The sequence below is a fragment of the Ursus arctos genome, unplaced genomic scaffold (genome assembly GCF_023065955.2).
Source record: "Ursus arctos isolate Adak ecotype North America unplaced genomic scaffold, UrsArc2.0 scaffold_16, whole genome shotgun sequence".
Classification (NCBI taxonomy): domain Eukaryota; kingdom Metazoa; phylum Chordata; class Mammalia; order Carnivora; family Ursidae; genus Ursus; species Ursus arctos.
Window position 1 is genome coordinate 5605231 of NW_026622830.1, and position 24683 is coordinate 5629913.

General features: G+C 59.9%; 1 protein-coding gene across 3 annotated transcripts in view; it reads right to left on the reverse strand.

Annotated features, from left to right (window-relative positions):
• Positions 1-14454, reverse strand: part of RBM38 (RNA binding motif protein 38) — an 84289-nt gene extending 69835 nt beyond the window's left edge. For 2 of the 3 annotated variants that reach the window (XM_057312459.1, XM_026503792.4), the window contains exons 1-3: positions 14058-14454; positions 13139-13262; positions 12595-12649 (exon numbers count right to left, since the gene is read on the reverse strand). In XM_057312459.1, coding sequence (XP_057168442.1) covers positions 12595-12649; positions 13139-13262; positions 14058-14294 — 416 coding nt within the window. In that variant the 5' untranslated portion in view covers positions 14295-14454. The remainder of the gene's footprint in view (positions 1-12594; positions 12650-13138; positions 13263-14057) is intronic. The other variant, XM_044385910.3, reaches the window with a different exon arrangement.
• Between the last annotated feature and the right edge of the window lie 10229 nt (positions 14455-24683).

A 24683-nucleotide genomic window follows, 5' to 3' on the forward strand; every position in this document is an offset into this window, starting at 1 on the left:
GGGCCACAGCCCACCTTCCCTGAACACATCAGATGTGCTCCTACCCCAGGGCCTTTGCACTGGCTGTTCCCACTGCCTGCAACGCACTCTCCCTGGCTATCCCCAGAGCTCCCCCTTCTCAGCCACCCCCACCCCAATCCTAGGCTCCACATTCCTGCCAGCCCACATAGGGCCAGCTATGATTGGGGGGGACAGATTTCAAAATGATTTACAATTTTCAGATGGTGACAGCACAGCATCCAATCTGGTAAGGGCCTTCTGAGCACAGGTCCCCCTGTGACTGCCCAGCTCACACCCCAACCCTCTACTTCCCTGTTCATCTTCCCAACATCTACCATCCACCAAGTGACATCCTGCACGATCTACGGCTCTCCCGGGCCCTTCTCCCCCGTTCTGTCACTGACGGCCCAGAACCCGGCCCAGAGCAGCCCAGCGAACGCCTGCTGAGTGAGGGCTACGTGAGTGATGCACGAAGGACATCGATGAAGACGAAGAGGACAAGGAGAGGCCCTGGAAGCAGGGCCGCCAACCAGCTCCGGTGCCCACGGCGCCAAGTCCAAAACACCCTCACACAGTGACTGGTCGGACCTGCCCTCAGGCTGCCCTCAGAGAACGGAGTTCAGGGGGTCAGTGGCTTGCCCAAGGCCCCACGGCGATACAGCGGAGGGGACCTCTGAACCCACGTGTCTGTCCCACGCTGCAGGCTGACATGCATGCCAGCCTTCCAGGCAGGGACGGGGTCCCCTGTGTCACAGATGGGAAAACGGAGGCTCAGGAAGGCAGGGTCGGTGCAGGCCTGCTCTGCCAACCAACCGCTGGGCGGCCCTGGGCAAGTGGCTGGGCCTCCCGGGCCTCCCGGCCTGTTAGCCTCATCGGGGCAGATGGTATGGCCTGTCCTCTGCCTCTTCTCACACCAGCAAGAGGGACACAGGACAGGGCCACGCTTGGGGGCCAACTTCTCTCTGCACCTGTCAGTCGGGCCCAGGACCCCTGCCCTGTCCCAGCTCCAAAGAGAAGCTGTTTTGAAAGAACAGCCGCCCCACCCCCTCCCCATGCTCTCCTACAGTCAGCAGAAACAGGGCCGCTTCGGGGGCACGTGAGCAGGACGCACGCTTCCTCCCCCAGTCAGGCCCCCTTAGCCTCCAAGAGGGGCCCTCACTCTGGCACAAAGACAGACGTGCTGAGTGGACCACGGCATCATCTACGGGACCGAGACAAACCAGAGGAGCTGAGCGTCACCTGCAGAGGACGGAGCAGTAGCCAATGTGCCCCCAGAGCATGGTGCACGTGGCGGCCACAAGATCAGGGGCCCAGGTTCAGCCCCAGGCCTCTGTCCTCCCCACCGTCGGGAGAGGGAAGCAAGCCGCAGGACAGAGCTGCCATTGATGCAAAACCGTGATGTTCGCGCTCAGTGTGACACTGTTGACGCGACAGCAACCGAATGTGTATTTGCAGCCAAGCTAAGGATAGCGGAGGTTGCCTCGTAGGAAACGGCCGCTTTTACAGGTCCAAGGACTGGTGAGACGCGCTCGGGTAGAATGTTCCGAGCGCTCAGGGGAGGTCTGGAGGCCGCCGGAGGGGGCTGTGGCCCTTACAGGGCGAATGGCTTCACGTGCTAACCAGGAATGAGGGGCAGTGTTCACGAGGGCCACAAAGGACAGAGACACCGACGTGGTCTGTCCACGCCACGATGAGCAACGACGTCTGACACACACACCGGTGTGCACGACTCCTGAGCACGGGCTGAGCCAAAGAAGCCAGACACGAACGGCCATGCACGGTGCGCCCCACCCACAGGGAACGCGCACACAGGCAAACCAGGGGGAAAAGTGGTTAAACCGCCGGGGGCTACGGAAGGGGGCCGGGCTGGGAAGTGAGGGCTGCGGGGCTCCTGTGGGGAGATGGCAATGCTCTGAGTTAGCCGGAGCCAGTGTCCGCGCACGGCTGTGAACGCACCGCACGCCTGAAGACGGCAGCTATTCGGGAAGCGTCCTTACCAGCACAGCGCGGACACAAGAGGGGCAATTCCCGCGACGGGGTGAGCTAGCCCGCGAGGGCAGAGCGCTGGCTGGGCCTGGTGGGGGCGGGTCTGGGACGAGGACTGGCACGGCAGCCCCGGGGATCTGGGAGGGAGTGGGAGTCCGGGCAACACCTGCCTGTGCCTGAGGGGTCACCAGCTCCGACCTCGGAGCCCCTAGGTGGCAGCACCCTGACGGTCACCGCGCCATCACACCCGTGCTGGCGAAGGGCTGTGGCCCCACACCCCGCCCCACCTTCTGCAGCATTTGCCAGGATCCCCGCGCTCTGGCTGGGGGCCACAGTGCCTATCGCCCCCGCTCAAGGAGCCCCTGCAGCCACCTCCTTCCTCCCCTATGTAAACAAGAGCCTTGAACAGAGACGGACCCGGGTTTGAACCCGGCTCTGCACCCCAAGCAGGGCAACAGCCTTCTCCTGCATCTGCTTGGGATTAGGATACGGCGCTGAGCAGACCACACACAGCTCCTGGCTCCCGAGAGCTTGGACTCCAGGACGGGGACAGACACACAAACAATCCTGCCCATGAACCAGAGGTGGGACTGCGGGGAGCAGTCAGGGAAGGCATCCTGGAGGAGGGAGCAACTGCACTGCGCCTGGAGGACAAGACAGGGCTGGCCGTGGGGAACAGCAGGAAAGGCAAGCATGTGTGCTGGGGGAGGACAAGGGTGCCACGCTGTTCAGAGACCAGATCCCCAGACCCCTTCGGCCCTCCACGCCCCTGTCCCGCCCCAGCTGCACGCCCCCTGCAGTGCCTCCAGTGCTCCCTACCTGGGCCTGTACCCGCCACTGCAGCCCCTGGAGCCCTCAATGCAGGGGTGTCCTCCTGACCCCACCTGAGGTTGGCCCTGTTCCCTCATCTCCCCTGCATCTCAGCTGAGCCGTGGGGGGGGCTCGGCCCCAAGGCCTAGCTCTGGAACATGCCAGGCACACAATGCTGCTGGAACAATGGCCCATCGAGAACAGTCTCCCCACTGAGAAAGACAAGGGGCTCCAGCAGTCGGGACGCCTCTCAGGAAAGGAGCAAAACGGAGACCCGAGGAAGCGTGTCCTGGTGTGCACCCACCAGGACGTCCCTGGCACCATCAGCGCCCCCACCCGGCTCCGGGAGCCTCAGAAACATTCCTGAGTTGGAGGCTATGGAAGCGTGAAGCCCAGAACTTCTCCAAACATGGGCAGGGATGCCCCTGCCTGAGACACCCCCCAAGCACTTGCTAAAAATGTGGATCCCCTGCAGACCGAGCAGTCAGATAGGGTCTAGGAATCTGCATTTGACAGGCCCCCAGGGATTCTGATCCACACCCACACTCCAGACACGCTGCTAGACCCGGCCTCATGCTGCCCACACAGGAGAAGGACCCAGAGCTTTAAAAATGACAGGTTTCTGGCCATATTTTCCCAAGGTCCAGCCGGCTGAGGCCGTGGTCACATTTACCAAGTTCTACCCTCTCCACTGCTAGGACCAGACCCCTGTCCCAGCCACCATGGGGACACTCCAACATGGGGTGAGCGAATATATTTTAGGTTGGGGAGGAAGGGAGCCCCCCGTTTCCTGACACGCCAGGATACTGCATATCTGCATCTATTCACCTACTTCCCTGGAGTGCCCGGCCCCCTAGCACTCTGCAACAAGCCGGAGATAACTGACAAAGCATTTCAAAGCCACAAGAGGGGCTGTGTTACCCCATTTCCCAGAGAGGGACACTGAGGCTCAGAGACGCCTGGATGACTTGCATCGTCACACAGCCAGGGAGTGGCAAAGTGGAGTCTGCCTCCTCATCCACACACTGCCTGGGACCTGTGCCCTAAGGACGGGCTGCTGGCTGGAGCCTGCGACCCTGGGCTCACCTCGAGGGCCAGCCCGGGTCTCCAGGAGGCCACCCAGATGGCAGAATAGCTCCAGTCCACGACCCAGCTGCCCCCGGTGATTCTGTCCCTGCCGAGGAGCTGAGCGTATCCCCAGAGACCAGACCCCCAACAGGTGTGTGCACCCCTAGACTCGGATCCAAAGGAAAAGAAGGAACGGCGGGTCCTGCCACACAGTGAGGCCGGGAGAGATGACGGTGCTGGGTGAGTCGAGGGGAAGGAGCCGCAAAGCCCCCCAAGGCCGGGGACCAGTCCCAGGCAGTCTCCCCCGCCGCCACGTCAGCCCCCAGCTCTGCCTCTGGACTTGCAGAGGTTGGCCCACCGTGAGACCCAGGACCCTCCGCCGGAAGAGCGGATCTCAGCCAGGGCGACTCTGCCCCTCAAGGGACCCAGGCCATGCCTGGAACATTCCTGGTGGTCACACTGGTGGGTGGAGTCCAGGGATGCTGCTAACACCCCACCAGGCACAGGATGGCCCAGCACAGAGAGTCCTCTAACATCACGGCTCCTCCCACATGGAGAGAGCCTGCCGCAGAGTGAACTACAAAGCCAAGGGCAGATACAAGGCTCTTCGGCGCTTTTGTGACCAGATGCCCTTGCCCAGGGCTGGGAAGGAGGCCAGACAGGGTGGCGGGGAAGAGCTGGAGGGGGGCCCACACGCGTGCAAGCGGCACACACGCACACAGGGAACCCACCGGGCTCTCGGGCGGGAAAGAATGCCCAGCCAAACTGCCTGTCTGAGGGCAGCCCTGCACCCTCCCCAGGCCCACACATGGCAGCCGGGGGAGGTCCCGGCCGCCTGGCACTGGGGACAGGGTGGGTGTGCCCAGCAGGTTCCTCGCTGCCCCACCTACTCCCCAGAAAGGTCAGGGCGCCGCCAGCCTCCACATGCCTGATCGTCAGGCCTCTGAAAAGGGCACGGGCCTCCCAACACTCCAGGCTGATGGAAGGCTGGTCTGCTGGCCCTGCCCACTCACCCTCCGCCCCAGCCCGTGTACACCCCATCCAGCTGGCACTCCTCACTCCCACCCCCGATCCCCCAATTCTCCCTGTTCGCCACACTAGCAATCCCCCCACCCGGCCATCTCTCCAGGTCAAGCCTCCATCCACAACATCGCAGCAGGACCGCAGTCCCCACCTCTGCCCCGATCTGGTGGCCAGAGAATCATCTTAAAAACATCCAAGAGACCAGGTCACCCCCAGGACCAGACCCCTCCTGCGGCCTCCACACTACCCAGAACCAAAGTGCTCCCCCTATGGCTTCCCACACAACTAGGCCTCAACTTCCCCAACTTACCTCCACTCACTGTCCCGACTCCCACCAGACAAGACTCAATGAGCTCCTCCACCACAGGACCTTTGCACCTGCTATTCATGCCCTCTGCTCACAGGCTTCTCCCCACAGCTCAAACCTCACCTCCTCAGAGTCCTTCCCTGACCACCCCCCAGGACAACGCCAGCACACCCCACCCACCACCAGCTTTATTTCCCTCTCATGACCTGATACCTCCTGGTCATTTACTTTCTGTTCTGTTTTCTCCAGGAAAACAAAACACAAGCCCTACGAGGGAAGGGACTTGGCATTAACTGCTCGGTCCCAAGCACCTAGCACGTCATCTGTCAAGTGCTCAGGGCCCCAGGCAGGTCCCAGGATCACTGGCACCCAGGTGGCAAAGGAGCCCCCCACCCCCAGGGCTGCCTGTGGTTTCCTGGGGCAGAAGCTGAAGCCCTTTCGAAGGCCCTGGAAGCAGCCCAGCCTGGAACAGCTCTGCTCAGCAAGTCACAGCTTGGGGGGCCCTGGGGAGGCAGAACCTGCCGGCTCCGTTCAAGGCTGGCTTTGGCGCTTGCTAGGTGCCTGGCAGCCTCAGCACTGCCTCTGTGGGGGGGTGGGACCGCCCGTGAGGATTTAATGCTCTGTGGCCCCAGAGAGCTTGGCAGCACCAGGGACCCCCCACCCCCACCCTGGGGCCTGAGGGAGGACAAGGAATAGCTCCCAAGCCAGCCAAGGCGCACGGAAAGTCCTCTCTCTCCCAACCACCTGGCCCCAGCCCCAGAAGAGCAGCCTGGGAGCCCTGGAGGGAGAACTGGACCAGCCAGCAGGACAGTCAGGTCCAGGGTCAGAACCTAAAGGTCAGGTGGCCCCAAACCCCGTCTGGGTTGCTCCTGCCAGGCACCACCATGACCTGCAGGACTGGGGTCTCGCGGCCTCATTACAGTCCACTGGGGAGCTGTGATGTCGCCAGGACCCAAGGCACCCCAGGTTAACAACACAGCCTAACAGCACCCACGCTGACTTGGCCCAATGCAGGCTCAGGGGTCCAGAGGCGAGAACCCTGAGTTTGGATCCCAGCCTCCAGCCTGCTTGCCCCTGTGTAAGCTAAGGGTACCACTGAGCCCGACAGAGCAACCACTGGGTCCCTGGAGGCCCCTTAAGAAGGCAGAGGTCTCAGGGCTCCGAGCAGCAGGGTCTGTGAACTCCCGGGCAGCCGGGGTGCTGACAACAGCCAAGGGCAGCCAGCGCCCCGGGGACAGACAACCACACGCTCCACACACTCAGAGCAAAACTCAGCGAGAAGGCTCGCAGCAGGCCTGGAGGATTCCATTTCTGAATGCAAAGCCACCCCCCAAAATAAAAAAGGCAAATGAGCCCATTTCACTTTTTCTGCTCCCCGGAGGTTTTTGCCCACCAAGCCGGACACGCAGACAGCCGCTGGGGGCGCGACGCCAGGCCCCGGGTGCGGGGAGGGGCCTCAAGCTGGGCGCCAGCACCGACAGGAAACAGGCCCCGTGCCCGGGAATCCCCGCAGGGGGATGTGAAGGCTCCTGGGGGCCACCAGCCATCAGGCAAGTGTGGGGGCAGCGGGCACAAGGCAGGTAAGACGTACCGCCGTGCGACAGTGCCAGGCCACGGCTCGGCATCTCCACCCCAACGTGTCCAAACCTGAATTCCTACCGTTCCCCCAAACCTCCCTCAAGGCCTATCCAACCTTCCATTTCCTCGGCTCAAAGCTCTGGAATCTTCCTGGGCTCCTCTCTCACACATTCTTTAAAATGTATCCAGAATCCCACAGCTGCTCACCCTGACGTGGGAGCCAGCAGCCATCACAGCCTTGCACGTGGACTGCCACGGAGGCCCTGGGGTCTCCCCCTGGCCTCGGGGCTGCAGGCCTGCCTGGCAGCCGAAGGGATAATCTCAAGACACAAGGGACCCAGCCCTCATCCACTCAGGGCCCACCTCTGTCCCGCATCACTCAGAATAACATCTAAATGCGCCCCTGGGCCCCCAACTCCCCACTTCCTCCCACTGCTCGTGCTGGTGCCCCAGCCCAGCCCCTCTCCCCCCACCTCCTGCCACCTGGGCTCCCTGCACACACCCCTCTGCTCCGGGCTCCTCTGCAACCCTAGCCGGGCCTGGCTCCCCCCCCCCCCCCGGTCCCCACGGCACCCTGGGCCTGCCGCAAAGCAAGCAAGCATCTGCTGACCAAACTGGCTGCGGGGATGCCCGGCCCCCTCCTCCCACCCACGTGGGAGGGGTCAGAGCATGAACGCAGACGTCCTCCCCTGACCCTGCAGAGCCCTCATCCCGTCCACACGGAAGACGGGGAAGCAGAGGCTCCACGAGAAAAAGTCACGGCCATGAGGCATTGCACACACGAGTCGTGCAAAGGGCCTACAGCCTCCTCCACCCGGGCCCGCGGCCCTGCGGCAGGAAGCCTGGGAACCCCTTCCCTGCTCCCCCTGCCCGGAGCACACCCATGCGGGTGCCAGGCAGCCTCTGTCCGTGCTCCGGCCGCCAAGCCTGGACCCGAGGCTCCTGGACGGGGCTCTCCAGGCCTCAGCAGAAGGCCCCTCCTGCCAGGGCAGCGGGCCGGAGCGAGGAGCTCGCCCTCCAGAGGAACCCCAGAGCCGCCCGGGGGCTGGTTTCTGTTACAGCCGCCGGGGACAAACAACAGGTGCGCAGGGGCGGCCCACGGGGAGGGCCACGCGCCGGCCCACGCCTCGCTCCAGTGGGTGCCAAACAGGAAGCTACGGTGTGGGGAGCAGGGCCACCCCAGGCACCCTGAAAGTAAAAACAAGCCAGGTGACGCCACAGCGGGCACCAGCTTCCTCCCAGCCCCCACGGCCTCTGGCTCTGACCTCACTTCCCGTCGCGCCCCCCCCAAGAGGCTGACCCTCCTCCCTACCCCCCTGCAAGGCTCTGCCACTCACCCCCCCTCCACTCACACCCCCCCCGGGCCTTTATTTACTTTGGATTTTGAAATAATGGTAGAACCCCAAGAAGTTGCAACAACGTACGGGGAGGTCCTGTGTGCCCTCCTCCAGTGTCCCCCAGTGGTGACGGCTACACCACACAGTGCGTTACCACAACCAGGAGCCTGAGGCCAGCTCGCTGCTATTAGCCAGGCTGGAGGCCCTGGTCAGATGTCAGCATTTTTTGGGATGTCCGTCTACAACACTGTATCACCAGCACAGACGGCCCACCCACCATGACAAGCACCACAGAGGACCACTCCCCACAAGGAACTCCCCCCGGCCAGCCGCCTGCTCACTCCAGCCACCACCCTCAGAGTTTTTAATGGTCTGGCTTCCCCGCTGGAAAGTGAGCACCCTCAGGTGGGGAACGGACTGTGTCTTCCTTACGTGAAGTACCCTGGGCCCAGGGCCTGGCTCCCAGCACATCAAAGGCTTGATGAATGAATGAAGGACTCTGAGCCCCTGTGCTCCATGTTTCTGGGGACACGGACATCTTCCTGTCACTCCCCAGTCCCCTCCCACCCTGGTGTCCCAGAGACTGGGCTCAGACCCCTCAGCCTGTGGCCTAGTGATGGCGAGGGCATGGTGAGGGCGGGGGGGGGGGGTTCCGGGGGGGGGGGGCTGGAGTCTCTAAAAGTACGGGGCACGCAGCGCCTGAAGAGCCTTCCGTGGCGGTCGTCAGTCCTGGGGTGTCTGGCTCTGATTTGTCCAGGAGCTGCACAGACGGAGGTGTAGGGGACTCGTGGAAGGAAGGAGGGTGTTGGCGCCACCCAGCCCCACGCACTATGAGCTCAGGCAAGTTTCTCCTCACCCAGCTCACCCAGTGCCTCCACGGGCAGCTGGGGCCTCAGGCCTTGTCAGGGCACTGCCCCGAGATGGGTCACGGACAAATCCCAAGTCTTCCTGTGTGGTAGCAGCATCCTGGGCCCCACCACACAGACGGGGAGATGAACCTGGGCAGACCCTGGGATCCCCGCTCCAGCACACGGCGACCCTGCTATCTGGGACCTGGGGCCTGGCCTCTCCCCTGGCACAGAGCAGAACTTGTGGTGAACTGGCATCAAGGCCACAGCAAGGCCCCCTTAAGAACGGGAGCCGGGGCTGTGCCCAGAGAAGCAGCTGGCCCTTCAAAAATAACCCAAGGAGAGGCTCCAAGTACAGCCAGGCCCAGGACAAACCTCAGATCCTGGCAGGCCTCGGGCCCAGGCCTGGACACACAGCCTTTGACACCAAGAGGTCCCTTCCAGGGCAGACCCAAAGCTCTGCCCCGTCATGTGCCCTCTCCAAACGGCTCTGAACTTTCCTGCCTGCCAGCTGCGGACTGTCCCAGCCAGACAGCCAAAAGACGCTCAGCTAGATGGCCTATGGCCTTAGTCATGTCCTCCTATGAATAAATCACTCGTCACCTGCCAAGGAAGGACCCTCCAAACCTCAGGCCTCGGGCCCACATATAGTTACAGGACACAGAGCCCAAGTTAGATCCTGAAAGACCCCATTCCGCTTAAGAAAAAGGAGAGCAGGGGTGCCTGCGTGGCTGAGTCGTTAAGCGTCAGCCTTCGGCTCAGGGCGTGATCCCAGGGTCCTGGGATGGAGCCCCACATCAGGCTCCCTGCTCTTCTGGAGCCTGCTTCTTCCTCTCCCACTCCCCCTGCCTGTGTTCCCTCTCTCGCTGGCTGTCCCTCTCTCTGCCAAATAAATAAATAAAATCTTAAAAAAAAAAAAAAAGGAGAGCAGAGAAATCCACGCAAAAAGCATAACATGTAAAAAGTTCGCAGGAGAATCTTCGGCGCTGACGTTTACAGCCCAGCAGGCAAGGCTTCTGCTGTGGCCTTGCCCGAAAGCGGGACTGGGGAATCTTTAGAACTGTCTAAGGCATAGGATCAGAGCCAGGAAGGCCGCAGGAAGTTCGGCCAGGCAGGAGAGGGGTTAACTGGTTTCAAAAGCCCGGAGCTGCCCAGCTCCGGCTCCCACCGTGCCCCCGGTGCCCCCGGCCTGCGGCAGGCCTGGCCTCGCTGCCAGCAGCGCACAGCGCACCGCTGAGTCAGGCCAACCGCGCTCCCGCCCGATTGTTCTTGTTCGCAAAGACAAAAGACAAAAGGGACGCTGACGGCCCAACTCTCCCAACTGAGGGGCACTGGGGGGGCGGGGACAGACAGCTGACCCCAGGCAATCCTGCCCCGCCTCTCTGGGGCAGCACCCCAGGGGCCCCTCCCGCCACCCTGGAGCCCAGCAAGGCCTGGTGGGAGGCGGCGTGACCCTGAGAGGCTTCGGTCCACCGGCCGCTGGAAATGAAGAGCCGGACGGTCCCTCTGACCTCTTGTCCCTGTTTGGGTCTCCGCCCCTTGGCAACCAGCAAATAGAGCTGGCGGCCTCTTCTTCGGCACGGGTATTCGATGCCGGCTGGAGATTCAGTTACAAAACATTGTCACCTGAAGTCAGGAACGCACGGCAGTAAAATGTGTGTTGACCCCCACTACCCTCACGTGGGTGGCACTTCAAGGGGCCCTGAGGGGAAAGACGGGGGCACCCTTCCCACCCGCCCGCCCCAGAGAGCGGCGGTGCAGACTGTGGGTTCGGAGCCAGCCAGCCTGGTTTCAGATCGCGTCACTCAGGTCACCCTGAACCTCTGTTTGCCTCAGTTTCCTCATCTAGGAAGTGAGGATAACATCGGTTCCGACCTCAGAGGGCTGTTGCGTGGAGCACCCGGCCCCAGGTGCTGGCACTGTGGGAAGCGTGTATTGTTTCCATCGGGGAAACAAAAGACGACGCACCTGGACGCTCAGGAAGAAGAGGTCACCTGCCAAATGGGCCTGGCTGGAACGTGCCAGAGCTGGGATTCAAACCCAGGTCCGCAGGCTCCCGAGGCTGAGTCCTGACAGCTACTGGAGCCTGAGAGGCAGCTACAGTGGATCAAAAAGGAGCTCGAACTTGGGAGGGGAAGGCATCGCTGCATTTGAAACAGGACAGAGCTGTAGGTGCTCCAGGCTCGTGCCCTGAGCTTTGTGCAGCTGGTCCCCACTCGGGCCCCCAGCCTCGGCCTTCTCGGATGGACCTGGGGAACAGAGCCAAGGCTATGGAAAATGAGGAGCGCCCTCCCCATGTGACCTGAGCCCCAAAGAGGAAGGACCTAGGTGATGGCAAGTGTCCCCAAATACCTTCCAAGATGGCTCCAGACACTGACGAAGCAGATGCCAGCGCGAGAAGGAAACCCAGAACCACCTGCTCCCAGCCGCCCCCGGGCTCCCTCCCTGGAGAACAGACCAAGAGCTGAGCTCCCACACATGCTGATCCACGCCAAGGCCACCATGCAGACACAGATGCTGCCTGTCTGGGCAAGCACCCCCAAATCACCCCCAAATCAGAGGCATGGAGCAACTCCTCGGCCATCTGTTTGACCCGCACGGTCCACCCGAGCCCAGCGCCCACCCCTGCCAGGGAGCCAGGCTGCTCCTGAGCTGTGCCTCTTTCTAGGGCAGACGCAGACACATGCTCACACGGCTTGAAGCACAAAACCCAGAACCCGGGATTTGGTCTCTGACAGCTTCAGAAGTGCTACCATCCTACAAGGGGCCACCTGTCTGATTACAGGCCTCGCCACCCCCATCAACCTGTTCCCGCACTGGGGCGCCCAGCCGACATCAATCACGGGGCTGGGAAGTCACACTGCATGGCAGGCTCCTTTGTGCCCCTGAAGTGTGTGTGTCCTTCCACAAACAGCTGCCAAGACTTATGAAAAGTTCAAAAAAAAAAAAAAAAAAAGAAGGCGAGGGGAGGGTGGGACGGGCCGCACCAAAGCACATCAGACAAAAGGCCCACAGGCTGGGCCCACTCGAGCTGGACAGCTGGCCCCGGTCCTATCTCACCTGCCACAGCTCTCCTAAACAACAGACCCTGGGTGGCAGGGACCTGCTGCCACCATCTGTCAGGCACCAGAGTGGGTCACCAGGCCCAAAGAATGTGGGCTGCACTTCCAGAGCGCTCACGTGCCCCCAACAGGCCCATCCGAAGCTCTCTTCCCATAGGACTGGAAGATGCTGTTACCATCCCCATCTCCCAGGGGAGGAAATTGAGGCACAGATGGCCGTGTAAGCCACCAGAGGTCACACAACCAGTAAGGGGGAAGCCAGAATTTGAATCCAGGCTGGCAGGCTCCCATGCCCACGTGTTGTGGCCTCTGTCGGGAGTGGACAAGCACTCTCTGCCTTCCCTCGGTTCTCTGGGCTTACCCCGCCCTCCCCACCCTCAGAACGCAATCACGTTTCTGGAAGAGCAGAGAAAGTGATGGTCCTCAGATGTGGAAAGGTAGATGCAAATAGCACAACCAATGCTGTGGGGCCGGCGGTCCTGGGAAAGACTCCCTTGGACCAAGGGGCACCCGTGGCCTGCTCCGTCTGGTCTGCCACCCCGCCCACCCCGCCCCCAGCAGCCACATCCACTCACCCATATGTCCGCTGGATCAAGGTGGGGTGCAGCTGCTGCACGCCGATGGCAAAGCCTAAAATGAGACAGCAGTTAGGGGCTCGGCCTCACCCCAGCGAGCAGCAGCACGCAGCCGTACCCACCCAACCACCCCCCCCAACAAAAGAGATAGATAATGGGCTTCCTCTACACTCCCAGGCCGCTGTCCCACCAAGCCGAAAGCTCCCTGCTGAAGCGAGCCAAGGGAACAGGGTGGCAGCAGCCTCTGGGTGTCCGTCCTCCTGATCTCCAGCCCCAGGGACCAACTTCCTCCTGTCCTCCAAGACAGATGACCACTGAGTGATGCTCCCTCCTCCCCCTGCCCCACTGGTACATGTGCCTAGACCAGGGGGTCCAGCTCCCAAGCTACAGGAGGACGGCCCTGTGACAGCTCTGCAAGCACATGATAGCTGACAGCCACTCCTGGGGCAGGGCAGGGAGGGGGGGCCGTTTCCACCCCCACAGATACCAACACTGAATATAGCAATCAAGACGAGCCAGGGAAGGAAAACACGGGCTCTCTCACCGGTCTGGAGGCTCCTCGGCTTGGCGCCCAGATATGCCAGGTTCACGTTGGCCTTGCGGCCGTCGATGTTGGGGTTAGGGTCTTTGCAAGCTCTCTCAGCTGCCGCCCGGTCGGCCATAGTCACCTGGAGGAGCGCGGATGCATTAGGGGCTTCCCTTACTGGGTGGGAGGAGCAGAGGGCTCTGCTCTGGCAAGGGGCCCTCACTTCCCCCTCCACCGGGCTGGTGACCCAGAGCCTCTGGCCCAGTCCCCACTGACCTCCCACCATAGGGCCCTCCCACAGAGGTGCCCCTGGATTCCAGGTCCTCCCTCCAAGTTCATGTGCTGGGAAACCTAGCCTTCAAGGGCAGAAAGGATCCCCAGGGGACACACGGCACCTTCCCCCCCCCCAAGGAAGGCAGGGGCCCCAGCCTGTCCTGCCTGCCAGTGGGGGGTGCAAATTTCCTCATGGGAGGGGTTGGGGGACGCTAGCTAAAAGGGAAGTAGGAGACAATTCTTCATGCCGTTTTTTTTACTTAAAGTGATGTTTATTTGGGGCGGTTAAGCGAGCTCTTGTAAAATACTGGAGGGGAGGGGGTGCTAAGGGCCTCCAAAGCGCCCCGAGGAGAAGCCTCTGCTCCTGCTTGCTTGTTGCTCCAGGAAGTCCTGGCAACAGCCGACTGTCCCCAAAACCTCTCTGCAAACTCAGAAGTGCTAATTGAACACAGCGGCTCTCCCTTTTAAACCGGGAGTGGGGTGGGGGTGGGGGCAGGGAGCCGGGTAGCGGCGGCCGGACCGGCTGTAGCGTGAACCTCCACCCCTGAGCCCAGGAGGGGGCGGCAGGTGCCTGGGCGGCTGGGCGTGCACCCGCCGGCTGACTCAGTGCCCCTGGCGCGATAAGTGCGGGGCGGGGTGCGCGCCCGGCCGCGGAGCCACTTACGAAGCCGTAGCCGCGGGACTTGCCCGTCTGGCGGTCGGTGATGACCACGGCCTCCTCGATGTCCCCGAAGCCCTCGAAGTACTTCCTGAGCGAGGCGTCGGTGGTGTGGTAGGGCAGGCCGCCCACGAAGATCTTGGTGAACGTGGTGTCCTTCTGCGAGCCGTGCATGGCGCCGGGGGCGGCCGGGGGCCGCGGGAAGCCCGCGCTCGGGGCGCACGGCGCGGGCTGCAGCAGCATGGGGGGGGCGCCCCGCCGCCTACAGACCCGGGCCGCGCGGCGCTGCGCTCATGGGCGGCGGCGGGGAGCGAGCAGGGCAGCAGCGGCGCCGGTCCAGCCGCCGGGCCCGTCCACTCACGGGCCGCTCGCGCCGTGCGCGCCTTGCTGCGCTGCGCTGCGCTCCGGCCGGCGCTGCGGGCACTCTGCGCCCCGGCGTCCGCCCCCGGGCTTTGTAAGCGGCCCCGCCCCCAGCCCGCCGCGGCCCCGCCCCCCAGCAGCGGCCCCGCCCCGCCACGGGCACGCAGGGGCCGCCGGGAAGCGTAGTCCCGGCCCCGCCCCGCCGCGCCCCGTGGGCCGGGGAAGCCCTGGGGCGGGGCGGGGCTTGTACCGTGGAGGGGGCTGGGGCGCGGCAGGCCGGCACCTCGGTCCCGGAGGCCCTCTGCATACCCGCCGGACTCCAGCCCCCTGCCCTCGTGGAGCGCACAGTCTAGTGAATTAGAGGTAAGCGGTGATGAGCATCCCGTTTATCGAGCCAACATTTATCTCAGGGCGAGGTAAGATACAGCAACATGTATTAACAGGTGAAATGGTTTTTGTTTTATATACAGATATGATTCACTCGACGAATCCTTTTCAGGGCCCCTCATGCGACAGGCACTGCCATGGGGCTGCATGGATGCACAGACCATACACTCTAGCCCCACGGAGCCTCTATGAGTAAGGCAGGTCAACGTTACAAACACAGTGTTCAACCAGGAGTGATACAAACCCGGGATCTGCGATCCAGGAGGGTCCAGGGTGGCCCCAGAGGCCCCCAGAGGAGGTGACTAGGCAGGGGGAGTTGTTCTGGCCTCGGCAAATATCCCCAGCTGATATCAGGGATTCCTCCCTCTGTGTGGGTGACCCTGGGGGAAAAGCAAGCTGAGGGTGGTCTGGTCCACTGTCCCTGTCCCCAGCCACAGGAACAGGCCAGGCCAGGTCCTCTGTGAGCTCCACACCAGGCAGGACTGGCTACAGAACTCGATCAAAGTTACTAGGAATTTCACATCAAACAGTAGAGCATTAAACCTAGCACGGGGCCTTTCTGAGCTCGGGGCCCTTGAAGCATTCCCCGCTGGTGGGTCACACCTCCGTGCACCGCAGAGCGCTGCTCTGGGGCCTCGAACCCTCCGCAGGCCCAGGCACAGCTGTGCACACACTGGCGCAGTTGAGAACCGCAGCTCTAAGTGGGGTCACGTGGGGCCGAGCCTATCGCCTCCTCCGGACAGCTGGACACGGGCCGGGGTCTGCGGGACTGGGAGCGGCACGGCCAGCCATGTTCCCTAGTCTTTCAGGTGTTTATCCAGCACCTTCTCTGTCTAGGCTTTGTTTGACTCCAGGCCGAGTCGGACTGTCTCAGGTCCCTGGACCCCGACCCTGCTCTCCTTCCTTCCCTCAAACCTGTGCCCTAGCCCCCGCGATGCTGCGAGGGGAGCCCCCAATCTTCAGCAGGCCTCCTAGGGACACAGTTCTCTGTCCCCCTCATTCCTCAGTCCTGTCGCTCATGTTCCTCCAACACCCCAGCCACACTCCTGCCTCCTTCCGGGCCTTTGCCTCATTGCTTGCCATTTATTCTGCTTTTTTATTTCCTTCAAGGTACTTGTTTCCAGAGGCGTGTACGGCCTCCCTCTTCTGCTAGGTGGGACCTTGGATGTTTTGCTCAAGCTGTAAGGCCGGGCAAGCAGAGGGCTCTCGGGAAGTGTTTGTTGAGTGAATGCACGATGAAAGGGAGGTGAGGAGAGCGAGCTCTCCACCAGACAGGGGGCCCTTGGAGCGCCCTTTGGAAACTTTAAAGTGCGGTCTAGACTTGTTTCCTAGAGGCCAGGGAAGGCGGCCATCACCCGGCCGCGTGATCTTGGGCAAGCTGAGTCCCTTCGCTGGGCCTCAATTTCCCTTTCCGTGGCAGACAGGGCCTCTCGGGGGCTGCCCAGCCCGGGCCAGGAGGTTCTTGGGCGGGGTGGGCGGAGCCTTTGCCCGGGGCGCCGGCAGCCGCGGCTCTCCGCCTACAAGTCCCAGAGCCGCCCGCTCCCGGCCCCTCCCGGCCCGCGCCCGGCTCCGCCCACCCCGCGCCCCGAGCCCCTCCCGGCGAAACCCCCGCGCGGGAGGAGCGCCGGCCTGGAGCGCGGCTGCACGCCGGGTGGCTGGCGTCCGCGGAGCACGTGCTGGCGCCGCGGGGGCCTGGGGTTCCCCAGCCGGGGGCGACCGCCCGGGGCGGAGACACAGGCTCGGAAAAGCGGAAAGCGCGGGGTTCTGGAGGGGCGTCTGTCCACCCCGGGCCAGGCGGGCTCGCTGCGTGCACCTCGCGCTCCTGCCTGGCCCGGAAGGGGGACCCCCCCCCCCCCGGCGGGAGGCCCTATGTGCCTTAACGCGCGGATGCCTGGGTAGGGGTTCCTTCGCTTGTTCACCCCTGGGTTTCTGCATCCCCGACCTCTCCCGTCGGGTGGCCGCATTTCCCCGTGCCCCCATTTCCGCTTGGGAATCCGCTATTCACCCATTCACCGGACATATCCTTATTAATGGTCCATTAGGGGTCAGGCCAGGGTTCCAAGCCCCAGGACACTGCAGGTAGGAAACAAGCATACACCACGACCACCCGCCCCAAGGGCTTACATTTCAGGAGTGCAGAGAGATGAATGAATGAATGGTGAATATTATGTTTGTATTTAGGTAATTTTTCTAGGGTGGGGAGAAGGGAGCAAAGAAGAGGAGCAGAGAGTGATAGGTGTTCTTTAGAGTCAAGGAAGGCCTATGGGAACTGGTGAGAGCCAGAGCCATTGGAGGACAGGGAACAGCAGTGAGAACAGAATGCAAAGGCTCAGAGCCACCAACATTTATCCAACATTTTTTGAGCGCTGGGGACTTTCATGTGGTCGATCCTCACACACCACTAATAATGATAAAGTTCATTGTTTGGGGCCAGGTCCTTGACTAGGTGACCTTACATATATTAGATGACTTCACCTCAAAACAGTCTTTGTGATCTGTAAGTACCATTGACCCAGTTTGAAAAGGGGGGGGGCGTAAATGATAGCCGATCTATGAGCTCATTTATTCTCCCCACAGCCTTGAAGGAAGACTTGTCTCCCCACTTTGAGGGCTGGGCGTGGGGGCGGGAGGGGACCACAGAGAGATTAAGTGAAGTGAGAATGAAGCAGAAGTCTTGGGGGAAAGCCCAGACTCACGACTCCAGTCTGGAAACATGGGTCCTTGTCTGAGACCATGCCTGGGTGTGGGCACTTGTTGTGGGTTGAATTGTGTCTCCCCTCCAGAGATGTTCAAGTCCTAACCCCTAGGACCCATGAATGTGGCCTTATTTGGAGGTAGGGTTTTTAATAATATAATCAATTTAAGAGAAAGTCATACTGGATTAGTATGGGGCCTGACACAGTTAGAATGGTCCTTACAAGAAGGCCATGCAAAGCTGTACTCACGTGACACCAGAGCAGAGGCTGAGGAGATGCATCGCGCGTGCCGTGATTGCTGGGGGCCCCGCCAGAAGCTAAGGGAAGGGCACGCGTGGAACACGTGCTCCCTTCTTCGTGCGTTCAGAGGGAGTCCCGCCCTGCTGACGCCTTGACTTCGGACTGTGGCCTCCAGGACCACGAGAGAATACATTTCTATTGTCCTAAGCCGCCCACTCTGTGGTCACGGGCTGTGGCAGCCCTAGGAGACCCACGCAGGTGGAGGCGCTGAGCAGGACAGAGCCCTGAGCACATGAAATCCCACAGCCCATCACTCCTGGGGCTGGGAAAGGCCTTCAGGGCCAGCCGAGGGTCCTGGGACTCCTGGGTGTCACTCCCAGACCCAGGCCTGGGAAGCAGCCCTGTACCGCCCTGCGCTTCAGCTGCTCACCCCGGAGAGGGTTCTTCTACTTACAACATCACCCTCCTCCCTACCCGACCCCCACTGGAATTAGAACCCGGACCCGCCTTCCCTGCGCCCCTCCTGGCCGTCTCTGGAGCCTGGGTTCTTTCCCATCAGCGAGCAGCCAGGCTGCAACCCCACCATCCCCAGCTGCATCTCAGAGACACTGTGTGGTCTCTAACATCCCTCAAACGCTAGTGTCCCTGCCCAGCCCTCTTCTCCACCTCTGCTCGTTTCTCTAGGGACCGGCCGGCTCCCTGCCAGAGGCCAGCTCCGAGAGGACAGGCCACTGTCTGCGTTGTCCACGGCCGTGTCCCCAGTGCCTGGCACAGGGAAAGCACTCAGTCCATGTGTGCTGAGTGAGGGAAAAACACACGAAGAAACCCATTCCAGAACACTGGGATTGGGGGTGTGCAGGGATCTTTGTGGAGACCCAAGGAACTCATGGTTACTGTGGATTCGAGCCAGGGTTGCCCTTCACCTCAAAGCCAGGCTGCAGGGGGGAGCATGCAGGGCCCCCGGGCCCACCTGCACCCTAACTGGGGGCTCAGGGAACCCTGAGACAAAACATCGATACAACAGACAAAAGAGGAAGCTGGGGAGACCTCGGGCTTGCAGTCTTTCTCGTGTCAGCCGAGCCCGACCGGCCTGCGCTTTCAGCTTGGCCAGGCCCCTTTCGGCTCACCCTCCACAGGTGGGGAAAGCCACTCTGCTTTCTTGGAGGGCAGCGGCGGGGGCAGAGCGCAGGCCGAGCCCAGACAGCCCCACGCTCGTGCCCTGCACACGTCACACGTCTGCCAGCGACAGGCCCCCTGGGCCTCAGTTTCTGCAGCTCTAGAATGGACGTCATGGTAGCAGCTTCCTCAGAGAGGCTCTTGTGAGGCTGCAGGAGGAAAACACAGAAAGTGCTGAGGTCATCCTCACACTGAGTGGGAGCTCGGTAAATGCAAACTCCTGCAATTTTCGTGTTTTTTTTTTTTTTTTTTTTTTTTTACCAACACGCCTCAGTCTCCAGCCTACACAGCAGCCTGTGGCCAGGTGGGGAGGTGGGGACCTTGCCAGTCCTCCCACAAAGGCTCCTTCAGGGGTTCCCATTGCCTGCGCGACAGAGTCCCAAACCCCTCTGTTGGAGATGCCCTCCCGAGCCCCAGCCGTGTCCCCTCTTGGGCCCTCAGCTCCATGTGGGCCTGGGACCCTGGGCAGCCTGCTGAGACCTGGCCCTCCTCAGACAGGTGGTTTCAAACAGCAAAATGGTCAGACATGCAAAGGAAAGTAATCACATTAAAATACAGCTATTAAAATATTTTTTAAGAATGAGCGTGTGATACAGGAATGAGCGTGTGATACAGGAATGTGCGTGTGATACAGGAATGAGCGTGTGATACAGGAATGTGCGTGTGATACAGGAATGAGCGTGTGATACAGGAATGTGCGTGCCCTTTGGGTGATGCGTTAAGTCACAAGAGCCAGCGGCGGCTTTAACGGTGCTGTGGTCGTGAAGGAGTGATGAGCAAAACACCCGCGAGCACCGTGCCGTCCGTGCCACGGAGCCACTGGGGTTCAGGGTCACGGCTGCTGCCGAGAGCGCCCGGCTCACCTGTGTGGGTCAGACTCCGTGAAGACTTTTTCCGCATCGAGTTCGCCTGCGCTCCGTCCCTGGGCTGGGTGGCTCTGCGGGCCCAGCTCAGAACTGCCTGGCATTCGTTCCTACGCTGCGGTCACAAGTCAGCCACCCTTTATGGCCTAAAGCAACACAGATCTCCCCTCTCCTTTTCCTTATTCCCAAGGTCCGAGCCCAGCAGGGGTCTCCCTGGAGGAAAGCCAAGGTGTCCGCAGGGCTCTGGGAGGCAATCTGTCCCCTTGCCCTTTCTCTGCTTCTGGAGGGTGTGGGTTCCTTGGCTCGTGGTCCCCGCCCCCATCTTCAGAGCCAGCTGCTCAGCGGTGGGTCCCATGCCGCCCCACTGTGACGGTCTCTCCCTCTGCCTCCTGCGTCCACTGCTAAGTGGAGAAGGGTCTCCCCGTAAGCAGCACGGTCTCCCCATCTCAAGGTCCAGAGCCTCAGTCACATCCGCAGAGGCCCTTTTGCCACATGAGGTAGCATGGAAAGTAGGGGCCATCTTCGGGGCTAATGGTGGTGTTTCGTCAGTGGACAGCTTGGGCCACTGCCTCGGTCCACCTTAGAAGAGTGGCCAGCGCTGATGTGAAAACATGGGTGATAAACATGGCTGTTCTCACTCTGAAGGCCGCACACCTTTTGGCACTCCACAGGTGAGCGGGTGTGCTGGGAAGCCCCTCGCCCCAGTGTGGTGTGTGGCTGATCCCTGAGCTTCCAGAACTCCGTGAGAGCCAAGGCCAGGGAGAGGCAGAGCCTGCGTCTGCAGTGGGAGTGAGGGTCCCCTGGGGAGCGCTGGTCTGGGGGTCCTGCCCCCACAGATGCTGCCTGGCAGGTGCATCAGACACTTGCCCCAGGAGCCCAGGTGTGTGTTGGTGAAGGTGCCTGCAGGTACCGTGTGGACCCGGGGTCTGTTCTGGCTCGATGGTGGGGGCAGGGTCACTGTGTCACGCATCTGAAAGGTGAACAGCAGCTTCCTGGGAACGCTGTCCTCGTCAGCTTGGGCTGCTGTGGCCAAAGGCCAAGACTGGGGGGTCTTAAATGATAGAAGTTTATTTCTTCACAGTTCTGAAGGCCAGAAGTCCAAGATCAAGGTACTGGCAGGGTTGGTTTTTGTGAAGCCCCTGTCCTTGGCATGCAGACAACTGTCTCCTCCCCGTGTCCTCACATGGTCTTTCCTCTATGTCTGTGTCCTAATCTCTTCTTAGAAGGAGACCAGACATACTGGTTTAGGGCCCACTCTGATGATGTCATTTAATTTAATCACCTCTGTAAAGACCCTGTCTCCCAATGCAGTCACATTCTGGGGCACTAGGAGCTGGGACTACCACAGGAATTCTGGGGGGACACGATTCGGTCCACACATATACCTACTTTGCTTTTGCAGGCAACTCTCCGTTAGAATTGTGCTTGGGGTCTCCCATGCGGGTCAAGGGGCCCCTCCTGCAAAGTCCCACTGAGGTGGCCAAGGCCTGGGGTCGTGTTACTTGAGGTCCCAAGAGATGAAGTGACCCCTGACACAAGGGGACGTGCCATGAACCTAAAGACAGTGGGAAACCCCATGCCTCAAAGAATTCCCTCAGTAAAACTCAGCCTCCATTGCACTTTTGCTTTAAAGGTCAAGCCCAGGGCACCTGGATGACTCGGCTGAGGTTAAGCATCTGCCTTTGGCTCGGGTCATGGGCTCAGGGTCCTGGGATCGAGCCCTGTGTTGGGCTCTCTGCTCGGTGACGAGCCTGCTTCTCCCTCTCGCTCTGCTGTTCCCACTGCTTGTGTTCTCTCTTGCTCTCTCGTCAAATAAAATCTTAAACATAAAATACAATACAATAAAATAAAATAATAAAATAAAATAAAGGTCAAGCCCAGGGCATCTGGGTGGCTCAGTCATTTAAGCATCTGCCTTGGGCTCAGGTTGTGATCGCGAAGTCCTGGAATCAACTCCCATGTCAGGCTCCCAGCTCAGCCCTGTCCCTCTCCCTGCTCCTTCTCCCTCTCTGTCTCTCTCTCTCAAATAAATAAATAAAATCTTTGAAAATAAATAAATAAATAAAAGTCAAGCCCGGAGTCAGAAAGAAGCGGAGTGGAAATGCAGGTCTACCTGGTGCTGGAGGAGGCCCGAGGTCAGGAGGGGGGCGCTCAGCCCTGCTGAGGAAGGCCCTGGGGCACGCAGAGTCAAAGGCAGCCCCTCCAGGCCCTGGAGTAATGGTGACACTGCCCTTCGGGCTACCAGTGGCGGCTTAGTGCCGAGGCCCCGGAGCAGAGGGAAGGCCTCATGCTTCTGAGCCTCCCCGTCGCGGAGAAACGGGAGCAGGAGGTGGCACAGCTGTGCCCACATAACCGGATGGCCAGTGTCGATTTGGCACCCCAGGGTGCTGGTCGATGAGCTGCTTCCTAGCACTTCTGTCCACCCCCTCCCTGCCCCTCCCCCCTTTCCCCGGGGGAAACTCCAAGGATAAGATCTCCTGCCAGTTCTTTTTAGGGGCTGACTCACATTTTAAGCAAGTATGCAACAGGCTTTTATTTGCTTTGGAAACAGCTCTCACCTTAGTATTTCTCAGTATATTGATGCAAAATTCACAACAGACGTACTTACAGCAGACTATAAAATGATCTGGTCTGCTCATATGGGCCTTGTGGTGACGCAACACCCGTTGTGATAAAAACTCAGAAAAAGAAAAAAACCCAGCTCTCAACAGGACAGCCACATGGTTCTCCTGCCTCCCCCCACCTTCTGCTGATCAAGCTCTATGGAATCAGGGTACCCTCACTTTGCGGGAGCTCCCGCTGCTGAGCTGTGAAATGCTGGCGTCTCCGGGCGTCAGCCCAGCCCCTCTCGGGAACAGGGTGCTCACACGTTCAAACGGCCGCCTCCACCTGCAGCCAGGATGGATTTCCCGCCGACAGCACATGTAAGTCTGGAGCGTTCGAAGTTACTGAAATTAGCCCCCAGAATGGCCCTGTTGTCCAGGGGCACCCATCCGGGATGGAGGTTTGCATGTCCTTCTCTTTCCTTCCCAAAGCAGGGCAGAAATAATGCCGAAGGGTGAGTGGGGACTCAGAGTCGCCCACACTACAGACAACAAAACTTCAATGTCCTATAAGGAAACTGGGGGCAGGAGGCATTAAATCTTAAGTAGAAAAATCAGGAATCTGACCTCTGAAAAATTATCGACTTCGGTATTTTCTAAGGAGGCCATCAATCCTTGCAAAGATAAGTGATTAATTTTAAAGGATACTTTTTCTAACAGGATAAATAATCCTTCAACCCCACTTCCCAACTATCTTACAAGCTTAGTAACAACACCAAGTGCAGAGCCAGCACTCATGCCTTTGAACAAGCACAAGTCCAAGGAATAGAATACAGAACATATCAACCCCCCCCACCCCACCCCCGCCCCAGCCTGGCACTGGGGTCGTGGGCGCCATCTGCTGGCGGCCTGGAAACACAGCCTCCAGGCTGCGAGAAGCCACCTTCAGACAATGGAGGTCCTGGGATGGTCCGGTCTGTGGACATTTTGGCCCCATGGGAGAGGAACTTCCCACGGATGTCATCCCACCTGGAAATTAACAGCAGTAGCAGCTAGAATCTGAGTACTCATTATGGGCCAGCCACGGAAGCACTTTGCAAGCCTTAACTCTGAATACTCACACCAATCTTCTGCTTTTAATGTCTCCCATTCTACAGATGAGGTCCCTGGGCTCAGAGATGTAGAAATCACCTGCTCAAGGTCCCGGAGCAGGGATATGGAGGCAGGTCAGCCTTGTTCTTAACTACGTACAATGTTATAAAGGTATTTCAAATGTCCTCTTAGTCCTGCCATTTGGAGGGAAAATGCAAGGAAACAGTCGTGACTGGTCCTCATGGCAGTACTACCCGTCTTCAACCACGTAAGATGTCACAGGGAGAAAAATCCCAGTCCAGGACACGATTAACGTCTGTAATACATATACGTGTGGACACGTACATACACCCGTAATGGTAACACATTGAGCAAAACAATGCTTGCCATTACTGTGTGCGAGATGGTGGAATATATAAAATATATTTTAATGTAGTCTTGCAGCTCTATTTAAAAAATGCTAGTAGCGACAACTACAGTCATTTCACAACCTACGAAGGGATCATGATTTAATCTGGAAAATGCCGACTTCTGTGTTCCTACTGGGTTTGGCATTTCTCACAGAGCTCCCTCCTTCAAAAGAAAATCACACTTTGGTTGGATAAAAAAAAGGGAAAAGGACTTCCCAAGTCACTCCAAAAATGGCACAGCCCAGCAGCCTAGAACATACAGAATAATGTCCTGTTAATCGAATTTTCTAGTGAGGTATTTTGTCCCTCAAAGATGATGTTAGGTGGTATGTTTTAACTTCCATCGTATTATTTCATGGCTTGTTTTTATTGTCTTATTTTGTGTTAATTTTTATGGTTACTTTCTAACTTTGGGCAAAAAATAGTTTACCGTATATGTAAGTTTTTTAAGTTTATGGCAGTGACTAATTTCATGGGGCAACCATGTGTTTTACAAGTGGATTGACTTTAAGAAAAATAAGGAAACAGCAGTAAAGATGGTGACCAGACGGATGTGATTAGGAAGCTGCGCCGCAGCCCTGGACACACCACCAGGCGTCTGAGCCGCTTCCCCCTCGGCAGAATCCCGCCTCCCGGGAAGGGCGAGGACGTGTGGTCCTAAGCTGCCTGCTCACCCCGTTCTACCAAATCCCACCCGTGGCATCCTCCTGTCCAGGCCCAGGACAGACGAAGCCGCCCCTCACACAGGCTGGGCGGGCAGGGTTCCGCAGGCCCCCTTCGACGGCAGAGGACTCTGGAGAAGCTCGCAGACATGCATGCAAACGCCCGCATTTCCAGGCCATTTCGGTGTCTGTCTCCCAGAACA